Raw genomic sequence first — 27896 nt, 5'->3', positions numbered from 1 at the left:
TGAGGAAATCCAGGCAACAGAGTTAGTTGGAGAGGGACAGGAAGATAAAATATTATAGAAAGCTTTTGGGTGAAGATAAATGGTGGCAAAAAACGAAATTGATATTGTCATCAGAGCATACTAAAGAAAACCTAGACAGAAAGAGGAAATAGCTGAGGAGTTTGGAAAACAGACCACAAGCCTGGCACAGAGGCATGATATATTATTCAATTATCTGAGCATCTACTAGATCTCTCACTTTGTCAAAAGCAAGGCAGCTAATAGTTTCTTGGCTTGTCTTAATTTCATCCTTTAAAATGTAGAGAAGCCAATAAAGGAAAGTCTTTTCTGGATCTGATTCTTACTAACAAGGAACTGGAGTGGAAATAATGGGAACCCTGGATGAATCTGAACACTTCATCTTAGTCTGTAAGAGAGGAAAGCTTGCTGTAGTTTGACATGCACAATAGATTTTGAGAGATTTCAAAGGGTTTAGACAAAAGGATATGTAGGATCCCATGGATTAGAAATCTTACAAGGTTGATCAGACTGCCTAGGAGGGATGGCAAGTTCTTAAGAAAGAAATATTAATGGCACAATGAGAAACAATTCAGAATGGAGGTGGGGTGGGGAGGAAGGACTGATAGGGAAACATGTAAATCATTGACCAATTTAGTTTTTAAAAAGTTAGGGAGAGAAAATGGAAACCCATGCAGGTAGGGAAGGAAGAATATAAAAGAGAGGCACTATCATTAAAGACCAGAGGTAGATACTTGAAATCCAGCACTTGGCACGTTTATTAGACTGAAAGATCAGGAGAATGCTATAGATAGAACGTATCTTAGCCTTAACAAGATATTTGGTAGACTCTCATGCTATTCTTATGATAGTTTTGTGGTTACAGAACTGTTTGAATGGCCAAACGGAAAGAATAGTTTCTAATGGTTTGATATCAACTTAGAAAGCAATCTCTAAAGGAATGCCCGAAGGATCTTTGTTTGGCTTGGTGCTACTGAGCTTTCTTTTTTCTATTGAACATTTTTAATCAGTGAACTGGATAAGGGCATTGATGACATGCTTATTAAAATGTATATTCAATTCAACAAACAATAACCACACAAAGCTAGGAGGGATAGGTAACACATTTGATGGCAGAATTGGGATACCTCTCCCCTCCCAAAAAAGATTCTCAACAGGATAAAATTAATATGTTGGGCTTAAATAAGATGAGATTTAATAGGGACAAATGTATAAAGTCTTACACTTCGATTAAAGAAATTCAGCTTCCTAAGTACAATATGGGAAAGGCATGACTATAAGCATTTTGGAAAAGATCTAGAGTGGACTGTAAGCTCAATGAGTCAATAATATGATATGGCAGTCAAAAAATCAATGATCTTAGGCTTCTTTGAGAGGCAAAGCATTTAAGAAAGGAGGTGACAGTTTTGTGGTTAGTTTTCCCTGATCAAATCACATCGGGAGTATTATATTCAGTTTTAGGTGCCACATTTTAGGAAAGGCACTGATAATAATAATAATAATAAAGAACGTGACTTGGATGGGTAGGGACCTTTAGATAATTCCATATGAGAACAGACTAATGGAACAGAGGATGTATAGCTCAGAGAAGTTGGGGGGTGGAGGGAAGAGAGTATAGTAACAACCTTCAAATATCTGAAGGGTATTCATACAGAAGAAAAGATTAGTTTTGTTCTGCCTGGTTTAATAAGGCAGAATTAGAAGCCATGGGTAGAAGCTGTAGAGAGGCAGATTTAGGCTCAATATAAGGAAAATAATTAGAGCTGTCAAAAAAAAAAAAAAAGGAAAATACTACAGTGGTTTTCCCTTTACTATATAACTATCAATCAGCAAGCATTTAAGTTCCAGGATACAGACAAAAATAAAAGAGGCCTTGCCCTCATAGAAATTACATTATAACATACCACTTGTCAATTATGTTACAAATAGGATTATTGGTTCAGATGCAGATTGGACTATATGACCTCTGAAGTTCCTTCCAACTCTGAGTTTATGTGAAGAGACCATTGCATATATCCTGGTGAGAATATATCAAGTCCTTGACACCATATTTTAAAAGGAACATTGATGAGTCAGAGCATTTCAATAAGAGAATGGATCAGGAAGATGATTGGATTTGAAATCTGACATACTAGAATCTTTTGGAGAAATGGGACATTTTGTTTAGAAAAGTAATATCTCCTATTTACTCCAACCTGTGCTAATCTATTGTTGTTTGTCCTTTAAGTGAGGAAGAGCTATGTAGTCATCAGCCTCATTCTCTCTCTTCCAGTCACTGGAGTCCAGTAGCAAGATATAGATCAAGATGAGCCCCCTACTCTAATCTAGGACTCCATCAACCTCGTGCTTTAGATTGCAACAAGTTTCTTGCCCCTAGGTTTTCCTCACTTTAATTCATTCTTCAAGCCACTGCCATCTTATATAATGTAGCCTAAATAGATACACACTCTTGTTTCTGACTCCTCATCAATTTGACCCCTGTGCTTCTACTTCATAGGATTATAGGATCATAGGCCTAGAGCTGGAAGACACCTTAGGAGGCCTTTCCTGACTCTCCAGCTGTTAGTTCTCTCCCTGTCCCCACAATAAAATCACATAAATTTTTTTTGTCTATATTTTGTATTTTTCTACATGTTATTGTTCCTTGGTCCCCAATCAGCACCCCTAGCAGAATGTAAGTTTCCTGAGGGCGGAAAAAATTTTATTTTTTTCTTTGTATCCTCAAGTGTCTAGCACAATGCATAGGAGCAGCTTACTTGATGTATGTTGACTTGAATTGAATGGAATTGAACATCATCGGAAGAATATAGTATTAAAAAGATAGGCCCAAGCCTGAGATCATTCAAAAAACTTTGCAAGTTCACAAATGTAATTCTGCCTTTTTCCCCTCATCTGTTCAGTTCTGGGTCCAACTTATTGTTCATTTGTAGTGTCTGTCTCACATGCACATGTACAGATGGACAAGCTTTATGGATTGCCCATCTACAGTAGCATCTCATAGTCTGGATAACTGGCATCCATTACCCACTAGGTTTTTGATTATGTGGGCAGTTAGGGAGATACCTTTTCGTAGCAGAGCCTTTAAGTGGAACATTTTGCTCAATTGATTAAAAAGCTTTTCTATGGTAAATAAACAATAAGAACAGTAGAGTATTCACTACATCTTTCAGTCAATTTGTTGAAAACAAAGATGTGGTCTTATGAAATGCTGTCTTTGAAAGCTGGCCTGTTGCCTTCTAATGCTTTTATAAGCATACCCCTGTGTGTGTGTGTGTGTGTGTGTGTGTGTGTGTGTGTGTGTGTGTGTGTGTGTATGCAAGCAGGCATATAGTTTGGTGATTATTTTTGTCCTCGTGGGTGCCTTTTTTTGGTAATAATAAGATTTAAGGTTTTTTCCATATGTTTAGTACCTTCTTTTCCTTCACATACAATCCATCAAGACTGCCTTGCATGGACCTCCTCTTTGTATATTAGTCTAGCCCAGCTGCATTTTATATATTTGTTTCCTTTAGTGCTATTTCTAATTTTTCATACAACTTATCTATAACTTTTATGTGACAGTCCAAATGTAGTGGCTGTGCTGTGCTTCGTGTTTTAAAGAGATAGTTATAAAAAGGTCTTTCATATTTTCTGTCTGTCGTCCTCCTTCCAGTCACCCTTAAATATCCTTGGAATGACTTAGCTTAAAAACATTAGTAAGAAACCCAATTAAGCCGCTTCCCTCCATTGCTTCTTGCTGTTTTAGAAAGGGAAGTAACCTCCACCATTCTTCTCTGTAAGAGAAGACTTATGTGGTGGCCCTTGGCCACCATATTTGTTTGGCTAAATACAGGTGTTTGCTGAATAAAGGCAGATTTTAGGTTCACTTGGGCTCCTCACTATAGCAATTGATTTACATCTGGTTAAACCTGTGAAAGAAATTCTCGTGATAGGTGTTGATGGCCTTACTTCCACCCGTGAAATGTGCTGACTGGGACCATCTTCCTCATGTCACATTACTTAGACACTTTCCCCTACATCTCCTTTCACCCCATCTCACATGAAGAGGTGGCCCTTCTTCCTGACAAGGCAAACTTCTCTACACACACAAGTGATTTCATTCCATGCCATCTTCTCCAGTAGATTGCCCACTCTATAACCCCCACTCACTAATCTTCAATCTCTCCCTGTCTGTTGGTTGCTTCCCTAATACCTACAACATGCACATACCTCCTGCAGAAACTAACTTGATATCCATACCTGTTAGCTATTGTCCCATATCTCTGCATAGTCTTTTCATGGCTAAACTCCTTGAGAAAGCTGTCTGTAATCACTGTAGTTCCTGTCTTTTCATTCCTTGATTCTCTGTGGTCTGGATTCCTACCTCAACTTTTAACTGAAACTGTTCTCTCCAAAGTTACCAGTGATCTCTTAATTACTAAATTTAATGGCCTTTCCTTAATTGTTATCCTTCTTGACTGTTCTGTGACCTTTAGCACTATCAATCACACTCTTCTTGATATTCTTTTCTCTCTAGGTCCAGAAGAGAGAGACTAATCCTCTTACCTGTCTGACAGCTCCTTCTCAATCTTCTCTGTTGGATCTTCACTCAGGTCAAGACCACTAACTGTGGGTGTCCCTCTTTCCTCAGCTCTTTTCTTTTCTCCCTCTATGCTGTTTTGCTCAGTGATCTCATCTGTTTTCATGGATTCAGTTATCATCTCTATGGTGATGATTTTCAGATCTATTTTTTCCCAATCTGAACTTCTCTCCTGACCTCCAGTCTTGCATCTCCAACTTCCTATTAGACTAATTGAGCTATATGTCCCATATACATCTTAAACTCAATATGTCTAAAACTAAATTCATCATCTCTACCTCCCACCCCCTCACCCCTGCCTCCACCGAGTCCTCCCTTCTTCCTAACTTCCCTATTAACTGTTGAAGGCACCACCATCCTCCTAGTCATCCAGGCTCACAGGTCTCATTTGCTACTTCTCATTCTCACCTCTCATATCCAGTGTGCTGCCAATTCTTGTCAATTCGTTGTCACATCTCTTGTATAAGGTCCCTTCTCTCCTCTGACACTGTCACTACTTTGGTGCAGAACTTTGTTACTTCACATCTGGATGACTGTAATAGCCTACTGCTTTATTTCTCTACTCCAGTCTACCTTCCATTCAGCTATCAAAATGGTCTTCCAGAAGTCTAGGTATGACCATGCCACACACCCCCTCCCCAATGCAGTAAACACCAGTGGCTCCCCATTACTGCCAGAAGCAAATATAAAATTCCATGTTTGACTTCTAAAACCCTTCAAAAACTCCACCTTTCCTACTTTTCCAAATTTCTTATACCTTACTTCCCCCTCCCATATATTTCATGATCCAGTGATACTTGCCTCCTTGCTGTTCCTCAAAGAAAACATTCCATCTCCCAACTCCATGCATTTTCACCGGCATTCCATGCTTGGGATTATTTTCTTCTTTGTCGCTGCCTTCTGGCTTCTCTGAAGTCTCAGTAAAAGCCCACCTTCTGCAAGACTTTCTAGGTCCTCTTTAATGCTAGTGGCTTCTCTCTGAGATTATAATAAATTTATCCTATATATATATCTTGTTTGTATATAGCTCCTTGTATATAGGCAAGCATTATTTTTGCCTTTCTTACTATATCCCCAATGCTTAGCACTATGCCTGGCACACAATAGATGCTTAGTAACGCTTGACCCATTTCTCATTTTCAGCATCATATCTTGTTTTAAATAGGTCGTTAAAGTTGTTTTAATTACACATGATATCTCTCATTTTTATTCTTTTACCTAATTTTAATCTTTGCTCTTAAAAGAAAAGATGTTCTAGTATTAACATATAGATTGTAGACAACAGCTTCACTATGTCATAAAATGGTGGAAGGGAACTTGGAAGCCATCTAATCCAATCACCTCATTTTATATTAGCAAATCAAGACCCAGACTGTTGAAGACTGGCCCAAGATCATAGAGTAAAGGGTGGAGCAAGAATTCAACCGCAGGTCCTCTGTTCCCCAATATAACATTCTCTCCATTACAGGAATATTGATTCTCTAAAAGAAAAGATGCAAAATACACTCTCCTAATGCCTAGCAATAATTTCGCTAAAGAAATAAGGCAAAACGGATTAAATATCTTAAACTTTTTTCCTAAACAAAATTATGCAAAAGTGACCAACTCTCAAGCTTTGCACAATGTCCTGACTCTAGTAGTCATTTAATATTTCTTTGATTTGAATCAATCCATGTGAGAGTTAAATTTTTTCTTGATCTACTACAAAGTTCCAAATCCGTTTTCCTTTGAAACTAGTGAAAGGTCCAATAATCTTGCCTTAACTTTCCCCCGATTTTCTTATTTAGTATCAATAATATAATTTTAATTTAATGACATTCTGCTTCTGCACTAGATTCCAATTGCTCTTAAAACATTTCCATTAAATCTTTTTTTTTTGTGGGGAAGAAGGCAATAGGGATTAAGTGACTTGCCCAGGGTACACAGCTAGTAAGTGTCTGAGGAATGATTTGAACTCAGATCCTCCTGACTCCAGAGTTGGAGTGCTATCCACTGTGCCACCCAGCTGCCCCTGCTGGAAATTTTTCTAAACAAGCTGTAAATACTTCGGAATTTCTGATTTAATAAACTCTTTAATGCAGTTGGTCATCATATGTCTACAGAATTTATTTTACCTGATTGAATGATTAAAGAGGATAAATCCACTGAAAAGGCTTCTTAGAGAAAAAAACAATTCTTTTTAAAAATTACTTTTATTGTATTTTTAGGAGAGGCAATATGACCCAACACAGTAGATATTGCTGGACTTGGGAGTTAAGAAGATCAGGGTTCAAATCCTGCCTCTTATACTCATTAACCATGTGACCACGGGCAAGTCAAATTATCTCTCTAGGACTATTTCCTTGTGTGTAAAATGAGATTGGACTATATGGCCTATAAGGTCTCACTCAGCTCTAAATCTATGATATAATATTGACATGTTGAAACCATAGTCTATTAAAAGCTCATTATAGATGAGTTATGAGCAACACTACTGGTCTGTTCTGACTGATAAAATTATAGATCCTTGACATATAGACTAATAATAAAATTTTTAAATAAATCTGATTATGCATTATGAAGAATATAATTAAATATCCTTAAAATATGTAGAGTTGTAACTATAAAATAATAGCAGTTTGTGATAGTCCATCATAGTTGCAAAGACTATGCAACTTTCATGGCAATCTATATTTTAAGGGCCAAAACTGAAAGTTTCTGTCCAAGGCCAAGACATTTCCATGATCACAATATATAGCTGATCTAGCTTAATAAAAAAATTTAAGTAGAAAAGTGTAACAATTTGGGCTTTATTTTTCAGAGCTATGTTGATAGCTAAGGAAAATTCTTACAAAGATAGATACACATGCCCATATCAGACATCTACACTATGTGGTAACTGGCTTAAGAAACATGATTATAAATTATGTTGCAAAATTATGATATTGAGATAAAACCTACAGAGCAAACAGTCCTCTGCACAGCTAAGCCTACAAACCAGTATTTTATTGCCTGTTTTCTGGACAAAAAAGAATAAGACTGTATGATACATTTAGCATTTTTCATCTACTAATAAAACTTCATAGAAAGAAGCTGTTACCATTATGTTGAAATGATTTTTCTAGGTAATGGTACAGTTCAGTATTTTTCTCATGGTCATGCTATTTATTGAATTACAGCTTAAAATAAAATGATGTGACCACATTTGTAGCAAATGAAAAAGGTCTCAAAATTCAGTGGTGCAATAATACTTTCATTCTTACCTGAGGGAATAGAATCAATTCCATAGTGTAATTAGGAAAAATCCATGCTCCAGTTGATATCATTGCCAGGACCAAGCACACATGTACAAAATATACCCTAGAAAGACTTAATGGAAAAATTGTCAAGTGCTAGGTTTCTTATTAAAGTATGTTACTGTGAAACAGAGGAGGACAAGCTGAAAATAACAGATTAAAAAAAGAGTTCTAAAAAATTTATGCATGCCTTAAATAATTTTTAAATGTATCCTACAAGATGAGTGTTATAGATTTATGTTTGAGGCAATATGATACAGTGCAAAGAGCATTAGATTTAGAGTCAGAATACCAAAATGGGAAGATCTAACTTCTGCCCCTCTCTTTCCATGGATTTTTATGAAAGTCATTTTACCTCTCTGGGCCTCAGTTTCCTTACCTATAAAATGAACGCATTGAACTAGATGATTTTGAAGGTCCTTTCCAGATCTAAATCAGTACTCTGATTACTTAGATTTGGACCCTAGCTTATTAACCAAGTGGTGGCTGGAAATTAACTTTTCTAAGCTTGTTTCCCATAGGTATAATAATCTCAAAAGGTTTAGAAGAAAGTAAAGTGCTCTGTAAACTGTAAAATGCTGGATAAACTGAGCTAAAGTAAGTTTTCCACTTATCCACACCATAGAGAATTCTTAATTGACTTGAGCACGTTGAGATAGCTAAAATCACACAGCCTAAAATTTAAATGGGAAGTAGAGAAGTCTCTCATGAATAAAATTCTTGTGAAAGGGAGCTGTCCAAAGACATTGATGTGGACATGACCAAATAAGATTTGAAAAAGGGATGTAAGGAAGAGGAGTAGTAACAATACAAAAGACTGACACAATCATTTAAGAACAGTAATGCTCACAGTAAGCAGAGGCAGTCCAAGAATTCCAAGGACAAAGGATATTTTAAAATAAGCTATGTTAGGGTTAGGGGCAACTAGGTGGTGTAGTAGACAGAGTGCTGGGTCTGGAGTCAGGAAAACTCATCTTCTTGAGCTCAATTTTGGCCTCAGACACTGTGTGACCGGCAAGTCACTTAATCCCTTTTGCCTCCGTTTCCTTTCTATAAAATGAGCTGGAAAAAGAAATGGCAAACCACTCCAGTATCTCTGCAAGAAAACTCCAAATGGGGTCACAAAGAGTCAGATATGACTGAAATCACTCAACAACCACAAAAATGTTAGGGTTATGGGAAGACCAAAGAGGAGTTAGAACTACTCAAGGTGTAGATGAGATAATAGATGTTTGAGAGAAGTGAGAACTTTTCAACTCTTCTTGTATCCACCAATGAGATTGATGTTTAGGTTGGGAAATTTTCCTATTGACTGAAAATGGGTTAGCAGGGAAACGAAATTCAACATAAGTGAAGATGGTGGTAAGAGAACATCAAGGTACTCTCAGTGATTTCATCATACCAAGCACAGAACTCCATCTGGCAGGTGTGATCACTGAAAAAATGAGGGTGAATGGGAGAAATGGCATAGGAATGAAGACAAGCAAAATGCCCTAATCTTCTTTTGAAAGCAGATGGTGGACTCTTCAAATACTAAGTTGATGGAGTTACCTTAGATTTCTGGCAAGCTTTGAGGACACATTATTAAAGGTATGATTTATAAGCTTGGAAAGCGAAGTAAAAGATCACAAAAACCCAGCACAGTCCATCAAGAACAGGTTATACCAGTCCAACCTCCTTTCCTTTTTTGACAGTTCATTAAACTGCTAAAGTGCGTTAAAGTGTGGTCTAGTATTTCAGAAGGGCACTGATAATGATAATCCCATTCATTATCCTGGAGGTTAGATGCAGAAAGATGTAGGCTAGATCACAGTGTAGTTTGGTGGATTCAGAACTATTTGTATGACTGGACTGAAAGAGCAGCCATTTAATGGATCAGCACAATCTTTGTAGCGAAGTCTACTGGAGCATCCCAAGGATTTGTTCTGGGCCCTATGTTACTAACATTTTTTACTGATGATTTGAAGTCACAGATGGAATATTTATCATATTTACACATGATACAAATCCTGGAGGGGTAGCTAGAATGCTGAATGACAGAGCTGGTTTCCAAAAACACCTTGACAGGCTAGTACTATAGGCTGAATATAACAAAATTTATTTGGGATAAATAGATCTGAAACACAGTTATTAACTGTTCAATTGTAGGATGGGGAAGGAATAGCTAGATAGCAGTTCATCTGAAAGAGATCTGGAGGTTTGAGCAGAGTGAAAGTGTGATACGTGTGTGATAGCTACTCAAAATTCTAATTCAGACTCGTGCTACATAAACTTAGGCACCAGGTCCAGAACAAGGGAAGTCATAGTCCCATTAGATTAGGTTCTACCCTAGTGAAACCATATCTTAAGTACTGTCTTCAATTTTGAGTATAGGCAGTTAAGTATCAAAGGAAGGATTGGAATTCAGACCCTTTGACTCCAAAGCCAATGATTGTTTTTAGGAAGATATTGACAAATTGAAACACAGCCGGGGAAAGATGACAAGCACGGTTAAGAAGATTGCTTGAAGGAATGACTGGAGAAGAGATTAGGGGATCAGGACAGGGTTTTTCAATAGTCTGAGGAGCTGTCATGGGGAAGAAGGAATAGACTTATTCTGTGCTAACAGAGAGTAAAGTCAAGAACAACTGGAGATTCCTACTCAGGTACAGGTTGGACAAGATCTTGACTTCTAAGATCCCTTACAAAGAAGATTCTGTGATTCTAATAGGAAAATCAGTTCTGTGTAGGAAGCTGAGGGCTTCATAAATAGCCTTGAAAAAAGGTTGAAATTGGAAGAAAGAAGAGCAAAGTAGTTCCCTTTTCCAGGTCCCAGGATCAAATGGAACAATGAAATGGCAAGTTGGCTTTGGCTATTGACTCTTGGGGACACAGCATTAATAAAGGAGGAAGCAGGGGTTACACAGTAATTTCATTTCTGCTTCTACTTTTATGCCAAGTCACAGCATACTTGTAGAAAGGCAGCAATGGCAGAAATGGAAGAGATGTACCTGTCTCACCATCCACATAGGTACTTGTCAGCTGCTCACAAACATTTAGCTAAGGTGCTTTCACTGTCAAATATATTTCTTATGAATTGTAGAAGGGGTGAAGTTACAAGAACTGAAACAGGGAAGGGAGAGAAAAATGAGTAATGGCATAGGGGAAGTACAGACAAAAGAAAGAAAAGCATGAAGAAAGGAAACAAGGTAATTGGAAATGTAATGAAAGAAAGAGGATGGAAAGAAGGTATTGTTTAGGAGGGAAAGGCGAGATGTGGAAATACAGAAAATACCACATCTACAGCTAATCATATATATTAATGAAAATCAAACTTAACAAAAAAATGAGCAATGTAGAAGGCATCAGAAATTCATTCCTTATCCAAATACATGAAAATAGTCATGTTCTTGCTAGCTTTGGAATTGTGGACAGAAGATGTATGAAAGTTGAAAAGTTCTAGATTTTATTTCCAACTTCACAGTAATATCACTGTAGCAGTGATCAAATCACTTCAGATGTGCTTTGCTTTAAGAAAATAAGATAAGCAAGTTTTAAAAAAATCATATAGTTGATAAATTGATACGGTGGAAATCTTTGGATTTGGAATCAAAGAAGTTGGGTTCAAAGCCTTCCTCTGATACTTACTTCTTGTGTGACCTTGAACAAGTCACACAACCTCCTGGGGCCTTAGGTTCCTCATATATAAAATTAGGTAGATAAATTAAATGGCTTCTGAGGTCTCTCAAGATCTACAATCCTATGAAACTGGGGGGGGGCAGGAAGAGTATTCACCCTCTACAAAAGGACTCATCACACATTTTCTTTAAAAAAAACATTTGCCCTAATATAGTTAAAATATGACTTTTATTATTAAAAATTATTTGTGTTAATTTTCATGAACACGTTATCACATAGAATTACAGCTATACTATTTTGCTTTAGCTTCCTAAACTATAAAATCCTTTAACTCTCAAATCGAAAGCATAGCTATTTCCCTGCCATAAGGAAATGTTTTGAGTCATTTGGATGTATTAATACATTTGTCTGCCCCACCCTATTAAAACACATCACAGTGATATGAACCCTTATTTCTCACAAACAATAACAAATAAGTTACTCTAATAGACAATCATAGAACAACATCATACTTTAATCTTGGTACAACAGTCTTCTTTGTATAGTACCATGGTTTCATGGTCACAAATATATCCTTCAAAACCTGTAAGCAAGTTGTTGGGAAAAGTGCCATAGCTGTGGCTGCTTCTATCAGGACCACTGTAGCCAGTAGCTGTATAGCCCTCCCACCACGGTGTTAATTAAGCCTGTCGATTCAGATAATAGAACTCAAACCCTATGTGGGCAGGTTCCCAAAGAAGCTTGCTACTGCCACTGGCAACAGAGATCCCAACCACCAGCAGATACAATGGGCTCCTTAAGAATAATGCAGGGGGCAGGGTGTGTAGCCATCTTCTGGTTCTACCATATTTGGGTAATTTTGGTTATGACAATAAAGATGATTCCTGCGCCTCATCCCGCCCCCTGAAAAAAAAATGACAACACTTAAGTTTGACATATGCTTTTGGGAGTTTTTGATTTTTAAATCATGATGATGAATTTTGGGTACTCCATCCATACACCTTGTCTGGTTCTCCTTGTGACAAAGGGTACATACAGTGTGGTTATGGAAGCTCTGGGTTCAAGCCCCTTTTGTGACACATACATATTGGCTGTGTGACTCTTGGAAAGTCATTTAAACTCTCAGTGCTCTAGGCAACCAAGATTAAAATTTGTAGAGAAGGTCCTGCCTTGCACTGGTCGAGGAAGTTTCCTGTACCAATGCAATCACAGGTGAGTCCCCTGTACTCAGCCCATTTATGGATGACAGGTAGAATGACTTGGATGATCCTTTAGCAAGACAATCTGTACATATATTATGTGATTCTATGCAACTCGAAGGCAGGGAACTGATCTTTTACTTTCTTCTTAATTCCTTGCTGCACTTAACAGCTCACAAGTATAAAAATAAATATTTTTAACAGGGTCTTACATATCCTACTATCTTTTTTTTAAGCTAGCAGTCATTTTAAGGAATACTTCAGTGGATTTGTGATCTCACTGATTTGGGTACTCTTTCCTGTGGTGCAGCTCACAACCCATCCATGCCTATCTATCTAAAAGACCTCTTGTTCATGCCCAACCATAAATCTTCCACAAGGGATGCACTCAGTGTGCTTTAGAAGCCTTCTTATAGGTTTCATAATGTTATGTGGGTATCTGTGCAGCACTCAAGCTGTTGATTTGTTAGCCTAGCTCTTGCTACATAACCAGATCTTTTTTGGGTCATACATCTTTAATTGGTCTCTTTTATGCCTTTGCTTTTGTACAATTCTACACCTTTGGCAGCAAATATAAGAAATTTTAAGAATGTGAATTAAATGAGAGTGCTTTACCCTATACCTACTTCCCTTTATGGCAGTAATGATAACAGCAAGGAAATAGAGACTCAGCTGTACGAATGATAATTTCTTTCACCTTTTGTAAGCAATATCAGAAAGGGTGTCTGATAGTTGTCCAGCCATCTACAAGATGGCTAAAAGTGAATATATCCTCTGTAGACTGTTTCTTGAAAAATATCCAATGTCAGAAAGAAAAAAAAATTCTCTTAACCAACTATGAAGAAAAAATTGATAAGTGACCCTCTAAGAGTTCATAAATTGTGCTTAACACATGAATTACAGAGATCATTTAGCGATATTTCCCCATAAAACACAATCATAAATTCATAGATTGTTAGAGATCATCTAGCCCAACCCTCCTCATTTTACAAATGAAGACTCAATATCAGGGTTATAAAGTGGGAGATTTTGGCATCTTCCTTTTGGCAGCCCCATCAAACCAGTCTTCTTTAAGCAATTTGTTATGAACGTAAGGAATTCATATTGAAGTGTTAATAGCTTAATGTATTAACCCTTTTGATGTTCCGTGCATTTCAAAAGAGAGTGCTTAGGAGAAGAAATATTTAGTGATCATATCAGGCACCCTTAAAATTTGCAATGTGGGCAAACGGATTTATGCAACATGTTCCTACAAAGTTAAGTCTAGTAGAATCCTAGTTTATAAATAAAATTCACAGGTTGCACATTTTAACATTCATTACTAAATGCTCACAATAGTTAATATGTCAGTCTATTTTGAAACTGTTTTTCAAAATGAGTTTCTTCCAGCACGATCACATCCAAATACCTATTTTGATTATTTTCATACAATTTTTCCAGGAAGTTGCCGAAATTTAGGTTATGAATTTACATTAACACAATATACTGATCTCCTACTTTTAAACTGACTATACCTGAAGGCAGAATAAAGTAAGTAAATTCAGCTTAAATAGTTTTCCTTTAACTTTTGAGTAAAAATGTGACATCACAGAACTTAAAAAATGTAATATGTTACACAAATTTAAAGTGAAATTTTAAAAGTTCAATAATTCCCTTAAAAAAATCATTCTGAAACATCCCTACCTAACCTGCCCCCCCTCCCCCCGCACACATACACTCTTCATGTCTCTAGGTATGGTATAAGAGAATGACAATGTGAAAAGTTTTAGAATTACACAACTAACAACAGCCCCAATTTCTATGAAATCTATTACTGAATTTTGATACTTGATACTTTTATGATCTGATCAGGTGAGTCAAAAATGTATAAAATCTATTAAAAGCAAAGATTTTTTCAGCACACAAATACCATTTGTTATTTCTTACAAATAATCACTGCTTTAAACATCATTATCCCTTTCAATCAATGAAAATTTTAACTAAAAATACTACATTACCATAATCCATGAAATAAAAAGTATATTTAGCTAGGACATAATTTTTTTTTTTAAGAAACAAGTAAAAGTACTTAGTACTCCAATATTTAGGTTTAGGAAAGTGAAACAAATGAGCATTTTACTCCATCACAGAAAGTTTACTATACTTCTAAATGCATGACTATCTCCAAAAATACACTTCTCCTTGTTTTATAATACACACACATTTTTCTACTTAAAGGTTAAGCACAAGAATTTCCCTCATTGAAAAGACGTACAAAATGAAACAGTGAAGATAACTAAAATAAGTAAAATCTGATACATCCAAAATTTTAGGCTATTTTAAATCAACCTGCTTAGGTCACAATTCAGATAGTGACAAATGTCATTAGTGGGGAGTGAGTAGAAATCAGTACAAATACTATTTAAAATCCAGAAGGAAAATACAAAAATGAATAGATAAAGTAAATTGGCAAGAGATATTAAAGAAATGAGGTATGGAGTCAATGCTACAATATATCAATGTATTAAAATTAGTCTATTTCAAACAATTCAAAATTTTAAATCAGCAAACATCGACTACTTGCCACTGTCTTCAAATGACCTTTCTAGTTAGATGTTTAATCACTATTGTAAATACATTCAAAATAAGCACAAAGCTAATTGCATGATCATGTGATGAGTATATCTGCTAATCAATAAAGTAAAATAAGTAAAAATGTAAGCATACAATTTTGTATTCATAATAAATACATATCCTCAAGCATTTAGCACTATCAATGTTAAAAAATTTAAATAATAAATGCAACTATTTTATACAGAACTGTACCATTTATTGTATACACAAGAATATCATCTCCCTTTGTTTACAAAGGCTGGTTACAGACAATATGGAATGTTACAGTACCATCTTGCATAAAATTTTTGTACAATTTTGTACTTGAAAAAAGGGTGCAAAACACCAGCCTAATAAAGGACTGAATTGAAATACTTCTTTAAAATTACATCATTAACACATACACCACAAACTGTACATAAGCCCACTTTTCAGTCACCACTTCTGTATACTGTAGCAGGCACATTAGATTATAAATGATTCCACCCATTCAGTTTAATTTATTAAAGGCTTGCACTGCTATTCATTTTGGAACTTTTTTGAGGTGTAAGTTTGTAGTATACATAAGTCACCAAGCTCTTGTTAGTACAATTAAAAGGAAGCCAATAACAGCTGCCAAGTATTATTTGCAAGAGATGTCCTTCTCACAGAAGCTAAAGTGAGTCTTCCTCATTCAGAAGCAAACATTCCTTTTTAGGGGAGAGGGATATTTTCTCCTTCAGACATAAATATGTGGTCAAGATTCTCCATTTTGTACCTTGGATGCTGGCGGATGCATGAAGTCCTTAAAGGGAACTAATGCCTCTTTAAGTGCTGAGCAGATTTCTGGAGACGAGCAGGTTATGCATTCTACTAAAGTTGGGTATAAGGCAATTACTTGTGCCCAAGTACTGCCATCAACTGTAAAGCAAATGACATGAAATTTATTTAAAAACCGGATCTTTCAATTCAACTAGAAATTATTAGATAATGTACAAAGTACTGGGGATATTGGACCAAAACAAAATTACAGTTTTTAATTTTAATTACAGTTAAGGAGCTTACATTCTACTGGGAGGAGATACCATACACAGAGATAATATACAAAATAACTGGGAGTTTTTTTTGGGAAAAGGAAGCACAGACAATTGAGAATTCAGAAAAGGTCTAGTGTAGGACGTGGTCTCTAAGCTGAGCATTGAAGGAAGAGCACAGGTGAGGAAGGAGAACATGGAGGTAGGAGATGGAATGTCATCTACAGGAAACATTCAGTAAGGCAGACTGGAAATAGTAGCCCAGGGGGCAGGAGTCAGCAGGAATACTGTCCAAGAAGCTGGAAAGATGGGCTGAAGTCAGATTGTGAAAGACTTCAGATACCAAATGCATTTGTATTCTATCCTAGGGGGCAATAGAGAGCCACAGAAATTTCTTGAATAATGACAGGACAATAACGCTGAAAACAATATATAAAGCTTCTAATACCATTCATAAATGTGTCTTATGTTGGAACCTTTCTGAATCTTTAGGAAGATTTTCTATGATAACACCTTATAATTGTATAATGTTTTACAATGTTCAAAGCTCTTTTACTCATTTTATCCTCAAAACAATCCCATGAAGTCAATGTGGAAGATCTGACACTTGTCATTTTAAAAATGGAAAATTAGAGCCTTGTGAAGGTGAAGTTATTTGTTCTAGTAAACGAGGGCCTAGGCTCCACTCAGGTCTTTTTACTTCTCTTCCAGTGTTCTTTCCATGGTACCATGTTACTTTCAATTTCATATAGTAAAGTCATAGTACCCAGCATTTTAACCATTTTATCAAAGAGTAAAACAGTATTATGTTTTAAAGACTCTAGAATCTAAAGGATTAAAAATAATTCAAACCACCTCAAAATTTTGAGTTCAAAATCACTATCAAAGTATATTACACATTTCAGTAAAAATTATTAAATAAAAGATTTCAAAAAACTAGATTTCTTTTCAGATACTATTTGTAAAAACACACACATGCACCCTTAAATTATTTGCTCTAATTTTGGTTTTGGCATTAGATAATAATTCCAAAGGATTACTACATGTTTCTTCTTTTTTGTGCTATTTGCTACAGTTTCACATATTTTATTTTTGTCTTCCCAACCAGATTATGAACTCCTTTAAGTTTTACAATTCTTCACAATCTCCTACAGCACTGAGCACGTAGTAAGCATTCAATAAATACTTGAATTTACAAACGAAGCTCAGCTAGACCAGTTCCCCCAACAATCGGTCTCCCTGGGGAAGTTTTTGATTTATTCAGTTACTCGTTCAACATACATTTATTAAATGCCTACCATGTGTCAAAGGTTGCTTTAGGTACTGGGAACACAAAGACAAAAAACAAACTATGGTGGTTCCTTTCTCCTTCTGGGATCCAGGGCATAAGTCTTCAAAGTCGACCACCAGAACACGCTCTGGGCAGTTCACCTAGCTCCTGTCTGAAGGACAACCCTGAATTCTTTCCTCTTTAGGCAAACAATTTTCACTGCTCTCAAAGTTTCTTCTTGCTTTTTCTAAACTCAGTACTCTTTTTAGTTTTCTCCTCCTCTACCACTTCATTTCTTCACACTTGTCTGAGGGGCACAGAGAGAACACACTGGGGTTACCAACAGCATATGGCTTGAAATACTCCACTGCCCAGAGGCTGCTAGGTGGCATTGTGCCTGGAGTCAGGAAGACTCGAGTTAAAATATGACCTCAGACTACTGGTGTGACCTGGAGCAAGTCACTTAATATGTCTACCTCAGTTTCCTCAATTGTCAAATGGGTATAATAATAACAACACCTACCTTCCAGGTGGGGTTGTTGTGAGGACCAAATGAAACAATAATTAGCACAGACTTGCACAGGGTTATTAAATACATATTCCTTCCCCCTTCCTTCTACTTTTAGCTAAGTGCTCATTACATCTTCCCACCACTTATCCTGCTCTTTGTCTCTCTTATCAGTACCAACTGTAATACAAACATTAGCATTTCTAAAATTCAATTATACTTTGATTACTCTAAGCTAGCCTTATAAGGCCTGCTAAAAACCACATATACTTTGCTAAGGTTTTGCTCCTTTGGCCACATCTTAACTCTTGTTATCACCTCAAGATCCTTGAGAGGTACTGAAACTAAGGCTTGAGATTTAATTAACCTGGGGGACAAACTGATGCAGCTTCCTGGTGGCCTAAGGAAATACGCCAGCCCACGAGGAGTCAGTAGCAACTCCCTCAGGCTGGACACCCTTTTCTGACAGTTGAGCCAAAGTAACTGACTGGGTGCTGTATCCTTGCTTAGTATCTTTTCCATACTATGCCTAAATCAATTTCCTCCTGTAACTATTGGATGGTCTATGACTGTCCCGTTTTATTACAATCACAAACCTGAACCACTAGACTAGCTTTAGTCACTCCTGGCCCATAACACCAGCCTACTTATTGTTCATTAACAGATACTTCAGAAAAGGGCAGGAAAAGTCTTTGATGCCTACCAGTAGTGGCTGTTGAGTACTTTACTTTTTTTGATTGAGATGTGGGAGGATGCCAGGGGAAGAATTTAGATTTAAAAAACAAAACAAAACAAACAACCCCCCCCCCACAAACTGAATAAATTATACTAACATCCAAATCACAAACATTTCAAAATTTTTTTATTAATTTTGAATTTAAATACATAAAGAGAATATTTCCATGTATACAACACACAAAGAGGATTCAATATAAAACCATTAATTTCCATTTCACACTGTTTACTTTTTTTGGAAAAACTATGTTATTAATAAGTATTACACATCATTTTCAAAGCTATAAAGACTCTTCTGTGCTTCCTTTTAAGTTTTCTTTTGTTTTCAGCTGTGCACTTCTTATTTATTTTTCTCCCTCCCTCCTTCCCCATCTTGCCCTAGAGAAGGCTACCATTAAATACAAATACGTATATATGTAAAATTATATTATACATATTCTATTTAGATCAGTTCTTTCTCTGAAAGTGGAAAGCATCTTCCTTTATAAGACCTTTGTAGTTGATCTGAATATTTATAATACTCAAAATGACTTAGTTGTTCAAAGTTATTCTTAGAACAATATTGCTGTTACTGTGGATAATCTCTTGGTTCTGCTCATTTCACTCTAATTTCATGCAACTGTTTCCATGTTTTTCTAAAACCAACCAACTCATCATTTTTTTTTTAGGCAACTGGGGTTAAGTGACTCACACAGCTAGTAAGTATCAAGTGTTTGGTCTGAGGCTGGATTTGAACTCAGGTCCTCCTGACTTCAGGGCCGGTGCTCTATCCACTGCGCCACCTAGTTGCCCCACCAACTCATCATTTCAACAAACATTTCTTAAGCATCTGCTATGAGCAAGATACTATGCTAGGTTTTAGATATACAAAGACAAAAATGAAAACAACTCTTGCCTTCAAAGGTTTATATTTTGATGCTGTTCTTGGTAAATTTAATAACAGACAAATCAACGGAAAATAAGACTTCAAAAAGTTTACTATTTGGTTGGGGAGATAATACTGAAAAGCATGAATACAAGATTTCCAGGGGGCAAAGACAAGATGGCAGAGTAAAGAAAGTGCTCAACTGAGCTCTCCCAACATTTCCCTCCAATCAACTTTAAAATAATGCCTAAAAACAAATTCTAAGTGGTACAGCAGACAAAAGGTCAGAGTGAGACATTATTCCAGCCTAAGACAACATAGGAGGTTAAAAAGAGAGATTTGTGACAACGGGGAGGAGACTACTCTGGAGCCCTTGTGGATGACATATGAGTGGTGGGATGAGGTGGTGGAGACTGATGCAATAGCAGCATCAGGATTTCTCAATCTGGAGATGGTAAGGGGACCTGGCAATTGGTCAGAAAGAAACTGTGAAGACACCATCTGGCAATTCCACTGCCTGAGCCCACTTCTGGGTCACTGCTCAAGAGCAAGGAAGAGCATTTACTGTCAAGAGGGAGTGGAAGCCCTGAGGGCCAGTATCACTTCTAGCCCCAAGGAATCAGAGACCCTGAGGAGCAATATCTCTTTCAATCCCAAGGGATCAGAGGCCCTTCCTGAATAAGGACCAAAATGAAGACCAGGACAGCAATGACCACATGTTTCTCCAGATCACACCATCTTGGAAGCACTAAAACTTCTAAATCCCCAAAACATCAGTACAAAATAGCCTGATGCTTGAGACAGTTTCCCCTCCACCCAACACAGAGCCCAACATAAAGATCCAAATCTAAAAATAGGGTGGAAAAATGAGCCAACAACAAAACGAGTATCTGACCATAAAAAAGCTACTATGGTGACTGGGAAGATCAAGGCACCCAGAAGAAGACAATGAAATCAAAAAAGCTAGATGCAAAGTCTCAAAAAAAAAATGAGTTGGACACAAGCCCAACAAGAATTCCTAGAAGATTTAAAAAATGATTTTCAAAATAAAATAACAACAGTAGAGGAAAAATCAGGTAAAGAAATGAAAGCAAAGGAAGGATATTGTGAAAAGATAATTAACAGCTTAATAAAAAAGGCACAAAAATACTAAAGAAAATAATAGCTTAAAAAACAGAAACGGCCAAATGGAAAGAGGCAAACAAATTCATTCATGAAAATAACTTCTTTAAAAGAAGAATTAGCCAAATGGGAAAAAAGGTACAAAAGCTCACTGAAAAAAATAACTTCTTAAAAATCAGAACTGGGCAAGAGGAAGCTAAAGAAAGACTCCATGAGTCATCAAGAAGCAATAAAACAAAAGTCAAAAGAGTGGGGAAAAAGTAAAAGAAAATAAGAAATATTTCATTAGAAAAACAACTGGCCTGGAAAATAGATCAAGGAGATATAATTTAAGAATTATTGAAAGCCATGATAAAAAAAAAAGAGCCTAGACATATTTCAAAATATTGTGAAGGAAAACTGCCTTGATATCCAAGAACCAGATGGTAAAACAGAAATTGAAAGTGATCACCTCCTGAAAGAGATCCCAAAATGAAAACTCCCAGAAATATTATAGCCAAATTACAGAGCTCCCAAGTTAAAGAGAAAATATCGCAAGTAGCCATAAAGAAAACATTTAAATTGCTGGGAGCCACAGTCAGGATCACATAAGATTTAGCAGCTACTCTGATTAAAGAATCAGAGGGCTTGGAATATGATATTCTAGAAGGCAAAAGAGCTGGGATTACAACCAAGAACAACCTACCCATCAGAACTGAGTTTAATCTTTCAATGGAAAAAATGGACATTTAAGTATTCCTGATGAAAAGACTGGAGGTGAACAGAAAATATGATTTTCAAATACAAGACTCCAGAGAAGTATAAATAGGCAAACATGAAGCAGAAATCATTTGGGACTTAACAAGAATAAACTGTTTACCTTTCTATGTGGGAAGATGTGATAGATATCTTCTAAGAACTTTACCAGATCTTTTTCAGATGAAGTGCTATCTAGTTAAACCACTGAAATTAATTTTTTGAACCAAAGTAAAAAATGAAACATTTATTCTTATTCAGATTTATCTTACTCAAAATCTTCCCAGATGTTTTGGAATCTAGTCTGTCATCTGAAGCTCCTAACTTTGTGTCATATAGATGTTATCTATATATATATTTTCAAATCACAGATAAAATGTTAAACAGAATAGGGACAAAACATAATTCCTTGGGGGTGTTCTACTGGACATTATTCTCAAAAATGACATTAAATCATTAATGACTATTCACTGGATCCAATGATTCAAGCTCCAAATCCATCTAACTGTGATATCACTTAGTTGATATTTCTGTATCTTTCCCATAAGAATAACATAAGGGATTTTTGTCAGAGGTCTTACCAAAATTTAGGTAAATTTTAACAACAGCATTTCCCTGACCCACCACTTTAAAAAAATGAGAAAGAGTTTTTCTGGTATGACCTGTAATTTTTTTTAACAACTTATTTTCATCAACCAAGTTTTGTACTTTTTCCATTTGGCCAATTCTGTTTTTTTAAGGTGTTATTTTCTTCAGCTATTTTTCGCGCTTCTTTTATCAAACTATTAATTGTCTTTTCATAATTTTCTTGCATAGCTTCTCACTTCTTTTCCCAATTTTTCCTCTACCACTCTTATTTAATTTTTAAATTATTTTTTAGTTCTTCCAAGAATTCCTGTTGAACTTGTGTTGAATTAACATGTTTCTTTGAGGCTTTGTTTGTAACTGTTTTGACACCGTTGTCTTCTGAGCTTGTCTTGAGCTTCCCTGTCACCACAGTACCTTTTTATGGTCAGGTTCTTTTTTTTTGCTGTCTGCTCACTGCTACAGCCTATTTCTCGACTTTTAACTTTATGTTCAAGTTGGCCTCTGTTTCTGGAGTAGGGATTGGGGGGAGAGGGGGATTATCTCAAGTTTTAGGCTGTTTTGTACTTCTGTTTTCAGAGCTAATTCTGGGTGTTTGGAATTTTCTGTGCTTCTTAGATAGCATACTGCCAGGAGATTGCTCCCTTGTGAATGGAAGTGATACTGCTCCTCAGAACCCTTGATCACTTGGGATTGCAAGAGATATTGCTCTTCAGGACAGCAAGTGCTCTGCTCTGTGCTGGAACTATTACCTCTTATCCTAATGATAAATATTTTCTAAAACACTGCCACAAAAATAACTGTGGCCTATGCACTAACATCAGTTGCTGAGGATGAAGAGATAAAGAAATTCTTTTTATTTTATTTTTAATTTTTTGGCAACTGGGGTTAAGTGACTTGCCCAGGGTCACAAAGCTAGCATCAAGTGTTTGGTCTGAGGCCAGATTTGAACTCAAGTCCTCCTGACTTCAGGGCCGGTGCTCTATCCACTGTGCCACCTAGCTGCCCTGAGATAAAGAAATTCTAAGAAGAACTAGATAAAAATACAAATTAAATGAATGTACACCCTGATACTTGGGAAGTTCAGGGCAAAGGTAGGGAAAGACAGGAAAATATCAAATTTATCCTATAGTTTATCTATTTTATGCTATGGTTCCAGGCTATCAGGGCAGTTTTCCTTGATAATTTCTTGAAAGATGGTATTTAGGCTTTTTTTTAAAATGACAGCTTTCATGTGGTTCAATAATTCTTAAAGTATCTCTCCTTGATCTATTTTCTAGGTTAGTTGTTTTTCCAGTGAGATATTTCACATTTTTTTCTATATTTTTCATTCTTTTGATTTTATTTTCTTGTTTCTTAATGTCTCATGGAGTCATCAGCTTCCTCTTGCCCAATTCTAATTTTTAAGGAATTATATCCTTCAGTGAGCTTTTCCATTTAGCCAATTCTGCTTTTTAAGGAGTTCTTCTCTTTAGTGAATTTTTGTACATCTTCCCATTTGGCCAATTCTGCTTTGTAAAGAATTCTCTTCAGTCGATTTTGGTATCACTTTAACTACTTGGCCTACTTTTTTGTGTGTGTGCTTCCTATACTTAGTTGTTGATTCCTTCTTCATGATTTTCTTGCATCACTCTCATTCCTTTCCCCAATTTTTCCTCCACCTCTCTTATTTAAGATCTTTTTTGAGCTCTTCCAGGATTTTTTTTTTTGGGGGGGGGACTGAGACCAATTCACATTTTTCTTTGGGGCTTTGCATGTAGTTGTTTTGATAGCAGTGTTTTTCTGAGTTTGTGTTTTGATCTTCCCTGTCACCATAGTAACTTTCTATGGTCATTTTTGTTGTTTTTATTTCCAGTCTATTTCTTGACTTTTAACTTTATGTCATAGCTAGGCTCTACTCCCATGATGGAAGGAGTATAGTTCCAAGCTCCAGGTTTTTCATGCTGTTGTTTTCAGAGCTAGTTCTGGGGGTTGTACAGTTCTTCCAAGGTGTTATGACCTAAGGAGAGGCTCTCTTGGCCTGTGTTCTGGTCTGTGAATGACTGACCACAAGCACTCTTTTCTACCCTGGAACTGCGACCTGAGTTCCTGTCCCTACTAGCATTACTCCTCCCTCTTGGACTGTGACCTAGAACTGAAATCTGGGCAATGCAACTGAGTCCTGCTTCAGTGCTTGCAAAGGGTCCCCTGTAATCTCCTTTAGACCGGTTGTATCCCCTAGTCTGTTAGCTGAAAGCTCTGGAAGCCACCGCTTCAGATTGAGTTGTTAGCCTATGCTGGACTGTGCTCCACTATCACTCCAGTAAGATGGACCTTTCCTGCACACCAAGTTATCTTGGACTGGTAAGCTATTTCACCCTGTCCTTCTGTTGGTTCTGCCACTCCAGAATTCATTTTCTAGCATTATTTTAGAGTTTGGAGGGGAACTGCGGAGAGTTCAGGCGAGTCCCTGCTTTTACTCTACTATGCTGGCTCTGCCTCTTTAATATATATGTTTTTGACATGGCTAATATGGGACTCTGTTTTGCTTGACCATGCATATTTATTACAAAGATTTTCTTTTTCTTTTTCAATAGAGTAGGGAGGTAGCAAGAAGAGAAAGAAGATGGAGGTTTAGGAGAAAACCCATCAATTAAGGAATGGCTAAACTGTGATATATGATTGTGATGGAATATTATTGTGTTGTAAGAAATAATGAGTAGGTTGATTTTAGAAAAACTTGGAGAGATTTGCATGGAATAATGAAGAATGAAATGAGCAGAACCAAGAGAACATTGTACACAGTAACAGCAATGTATTTCAAAGAATAACTGAATGACTAAGCTATTCTGAATATAATAAATATTCAAATCAAAGGACCTAGGAAGGAAGATGCTATCTACTTCCAGAAAAAGAAGTGATAAATAGAAGTATGCATAGTATGGGTTTTTTACAGACAGACAGACACACACTCTGCAAAGGTGAAATCAACCAATTGTGGCAACAGATTGGTTATGGGTGTGAGAGATACTGAGAAGCTGATGACATCTAAGTTGCACACTTCTGGAACTGAGAGCATGATGGTCCAGTGAGTTGGGTCTAGAGGAGAATAGCAGCCTGGATTGCCTTCAGGAAACTGAAAAGATCAGTTAATGGCCCCAAGCTTGCCAGGAAAGCAAAGGTCCATCTTTCTTATAAAATACCAATATTGTACCAATGTTGTTATATGGCAGTCAGACTTGGAATACGACAATCTCCAAAATGAATTCAAAATAAAAATCACATAAAGGGTAATGAATGGAAAGATGCATAGTGTATGAGAGCCAGCTGCAACATAAAACCAATGAGGAACTTCAAGTAACAGGAGTAAAACGTCATCAAAGAATTGTGATAGAAAGAGGAGATGGGCTTGTCACATGGAGAGAAGAAATATGATGACAGGTAGACAGCCAAAATGCTTTACTTGTACTTTTGTGATGGTAGGAGAAAGCAAGGTATATCCCCAACATTTGGGTGGACCCTCTTTGAGAAACTTATGTGAAGTCATGGGTCATAGTTGCAGAGGGTTGGCAAGTAGGGTTAGGATAGGAGGTACATGATTGGAAGGGACCCTGAAATTGATCAGATTATAGATCCTTATGGCATGTAAGCATATTATAACCAGCTGGATTAATTTTTCATTACTAATACTGCCCTATATATAGTCTACTGCCTTTTAAAACACATAAAAGCTGGTTTTTCCTCTTTTCTCTCTTGATTTATATTATGATTAATATCCTGATAGTTGCTTAAAGATCATTCTAAGTAATGTAAGCACTGCTTTCCTGAAGAGGTTACCTACATAATTTCCAATATTTCCATGATATACCAATGGGATAATGGTAGCGTCACATGTAACACAAAGAGTGAACTTTCTGTTTATATAAGTATAAATACATTTTAAAGAACTAAATCCCATGCTATATAAAACAATATTTTATTTATCTTAAGGATGTATTATTTACATTTTCAAAATTACATACTCAGAGATTAACACTCTTACAGTGTAAATGAAATCAACATTAAGCTTAAGAATGAGAATATCTTTTAGGTCTTCATTTTAATCATTTATACTCTTTTTATTCAATACTCTATGTAGCTAAGATTTTATGACCTAATACAGTAGTATGCTATGATATCATCATTACACATTTTGAATATTTTAAAATTCGAAAGGCCTAAGTCAAGCTGTGGAAAATCTGGAACCTTGCCACAGCTTATTATTTTATCTCCCTGCCTCAAATCTCTCTTTACTGCAATACATCCTTCATCCAGCTGTCAAAAGTGATTTTGTTAAAATGGGTAGGCCTTACAACCCCTACTCCTCCTCCCAATTCTAGTGGCTCGCTATTGCTTCTTCTTTTTTTTTTTTTGGCTAGGCAATGGGGTCAAGTGACTTGCCCAGGGTCACACAGCTAGTAAGTATTACGTGTCTGAGGCCGGATTTGAACTCAGGTTGTCCTGAATCCAGGGCTGGTGCTTTATGCACTGTGCCACCTAGCTGCCCTCACTATTGCTTCTAAAGAAAAACAAATAAACTCTGGCATCTAATGTTCTTCACAGTTTAGTCCAATTCTATCTTTCAAGTCTTCTTATATATTATTTCACTTCATGTACTCTGTATTCTAGTCATATTGGCCTACTTGCTCTACACATATAAAATTCCAATTTCTATATCTATGTCTTTGTACTGGCTGTCCTCTGTTCCTGGAATGAGCTCCTTACTCACTTGCATTTCTGGGAATCCAGGGTTCCTTTAAGATTCAGCTCAAATGTTACCTTCTCTAGAAGGCATTTCCTGGGCTCCACAGTTGTTAGTGTTTTTTCTTCCAAGGTTAATTTGCATCTGCTTTTAATGTGTCTCATATGTGCTTATATATCTATACACAGTGTCTATCTCATTGGAACGTAAGCTCTTTGAGGTCAGGGACTTCTTCATTTCTGTCTTTCTACTGCCACTACTTAGTGCAAAGCCTGGCATACAGTAGTTACTTAAAAAGTGATTTATGACTGACAGATGTCAACAAACTCTCCTCACAGAAGCCTCAATGTATTATTTATAAATCTATAAACTCTATGTATGAAAAACTTACACAGTATCATGCCTCTGCAAATATACTCCAAATAAACATTCAGGAATGCAAGCTAAACTAATATAAGCCCAAGAGATGAGTCATTTTTGTTACATAAACATAAATATGCTGAGAAAAGTTTAACTGGAATATTCTCTAAGGTTTAAATGAACAATGTATTCTGTGTTCTTGTTAAATCTCTCAGGTACTTTGGGCTGAATATCAGAAGACTCCAGGAAATAATTTTAATAAAGTACCTACTGATAAAGATACAGAAAATGAATCTACTAAAAAAGGCAGGGAAAAATACTGAGGTTAAATTTTAAGAATTATTTGGATTCAAATACAAATTTTCCCAATGTGAATGGCTATGATCCTTGATAAGCTGCTTAACATCTTGGTAGGTCAAATTTTCAATCTCCAAAATGGGAAAATCACATTTTACCTGTAATTCATAAGAACATTAATTCAGTAATATTAGTTTCTGTGAGTAGAATATTAGTAATTAGTAATATTAGTTTCTGTGAGTATATTTAACCTGACAAAAGGATGAAATAACTGTCAACTTAAGAGATAAAGGGAAAAAAGTTTTGGTGAGTAGGCTCTATGATGAATACAAAATGACACACAGTTGTATGGTCCCAATGATTCCTTCAGGGAATTGGCAAATCTGGTCCACCATTTATTTTTGC

The 27896-nt window shown here is 36.4% G+C and overlaps 1 protein-coding gene across 3 annotated transcripts in view; it reads right to left on the bottom strand.

The window, feature by feature from the left end:
• Window positions 1-11699: 11699 nt before the first annotated feature.
• Window positions 11700-27896, bottom strand: part of MON2 (MON2 regulator of endosome-to-Golgi trafficking) — a 151364-nt gene continuing 135167 nt past the window's right edge. For all 3 annotated transcript variants that reach the window (XM_020990175.2, XM_020990177.2, XM_078146112.1), the window contains one exon: window positions 11700-16181. In XM_020990175.2, coding sequence (XP_020845834.1) covers window positions 16018-16181 — 164 coding nt within the window. In that variant the 3' untranslated portion in view covers window positions 11700-16017. The remainder of the gene's footprint in view (window positions 16182-27896) is intronic.

Source organism: Phascolarctos cinereus, unplaced genomic scaffold (genome assembly GCF_003287225.1).
Source record: "Phascolarctos cinereus isolate Bilbo 61053 unplaced genomic scaffold, phaCin_HiC Scaffold_1;HRSCAF=81, whole genome shotgun sequence".
Lineage (NCBI taxonomy): Eukaryota > Metazoa > Chordata > Mammalia > Diprotodontia > Phascolarctidae > Phascolarctos > Phascolarctos cinereus.
Note: the sequence above shows the minus strand (reverse complement) of the source record. Positions and strands in the feature narration are given on the sequence as shown.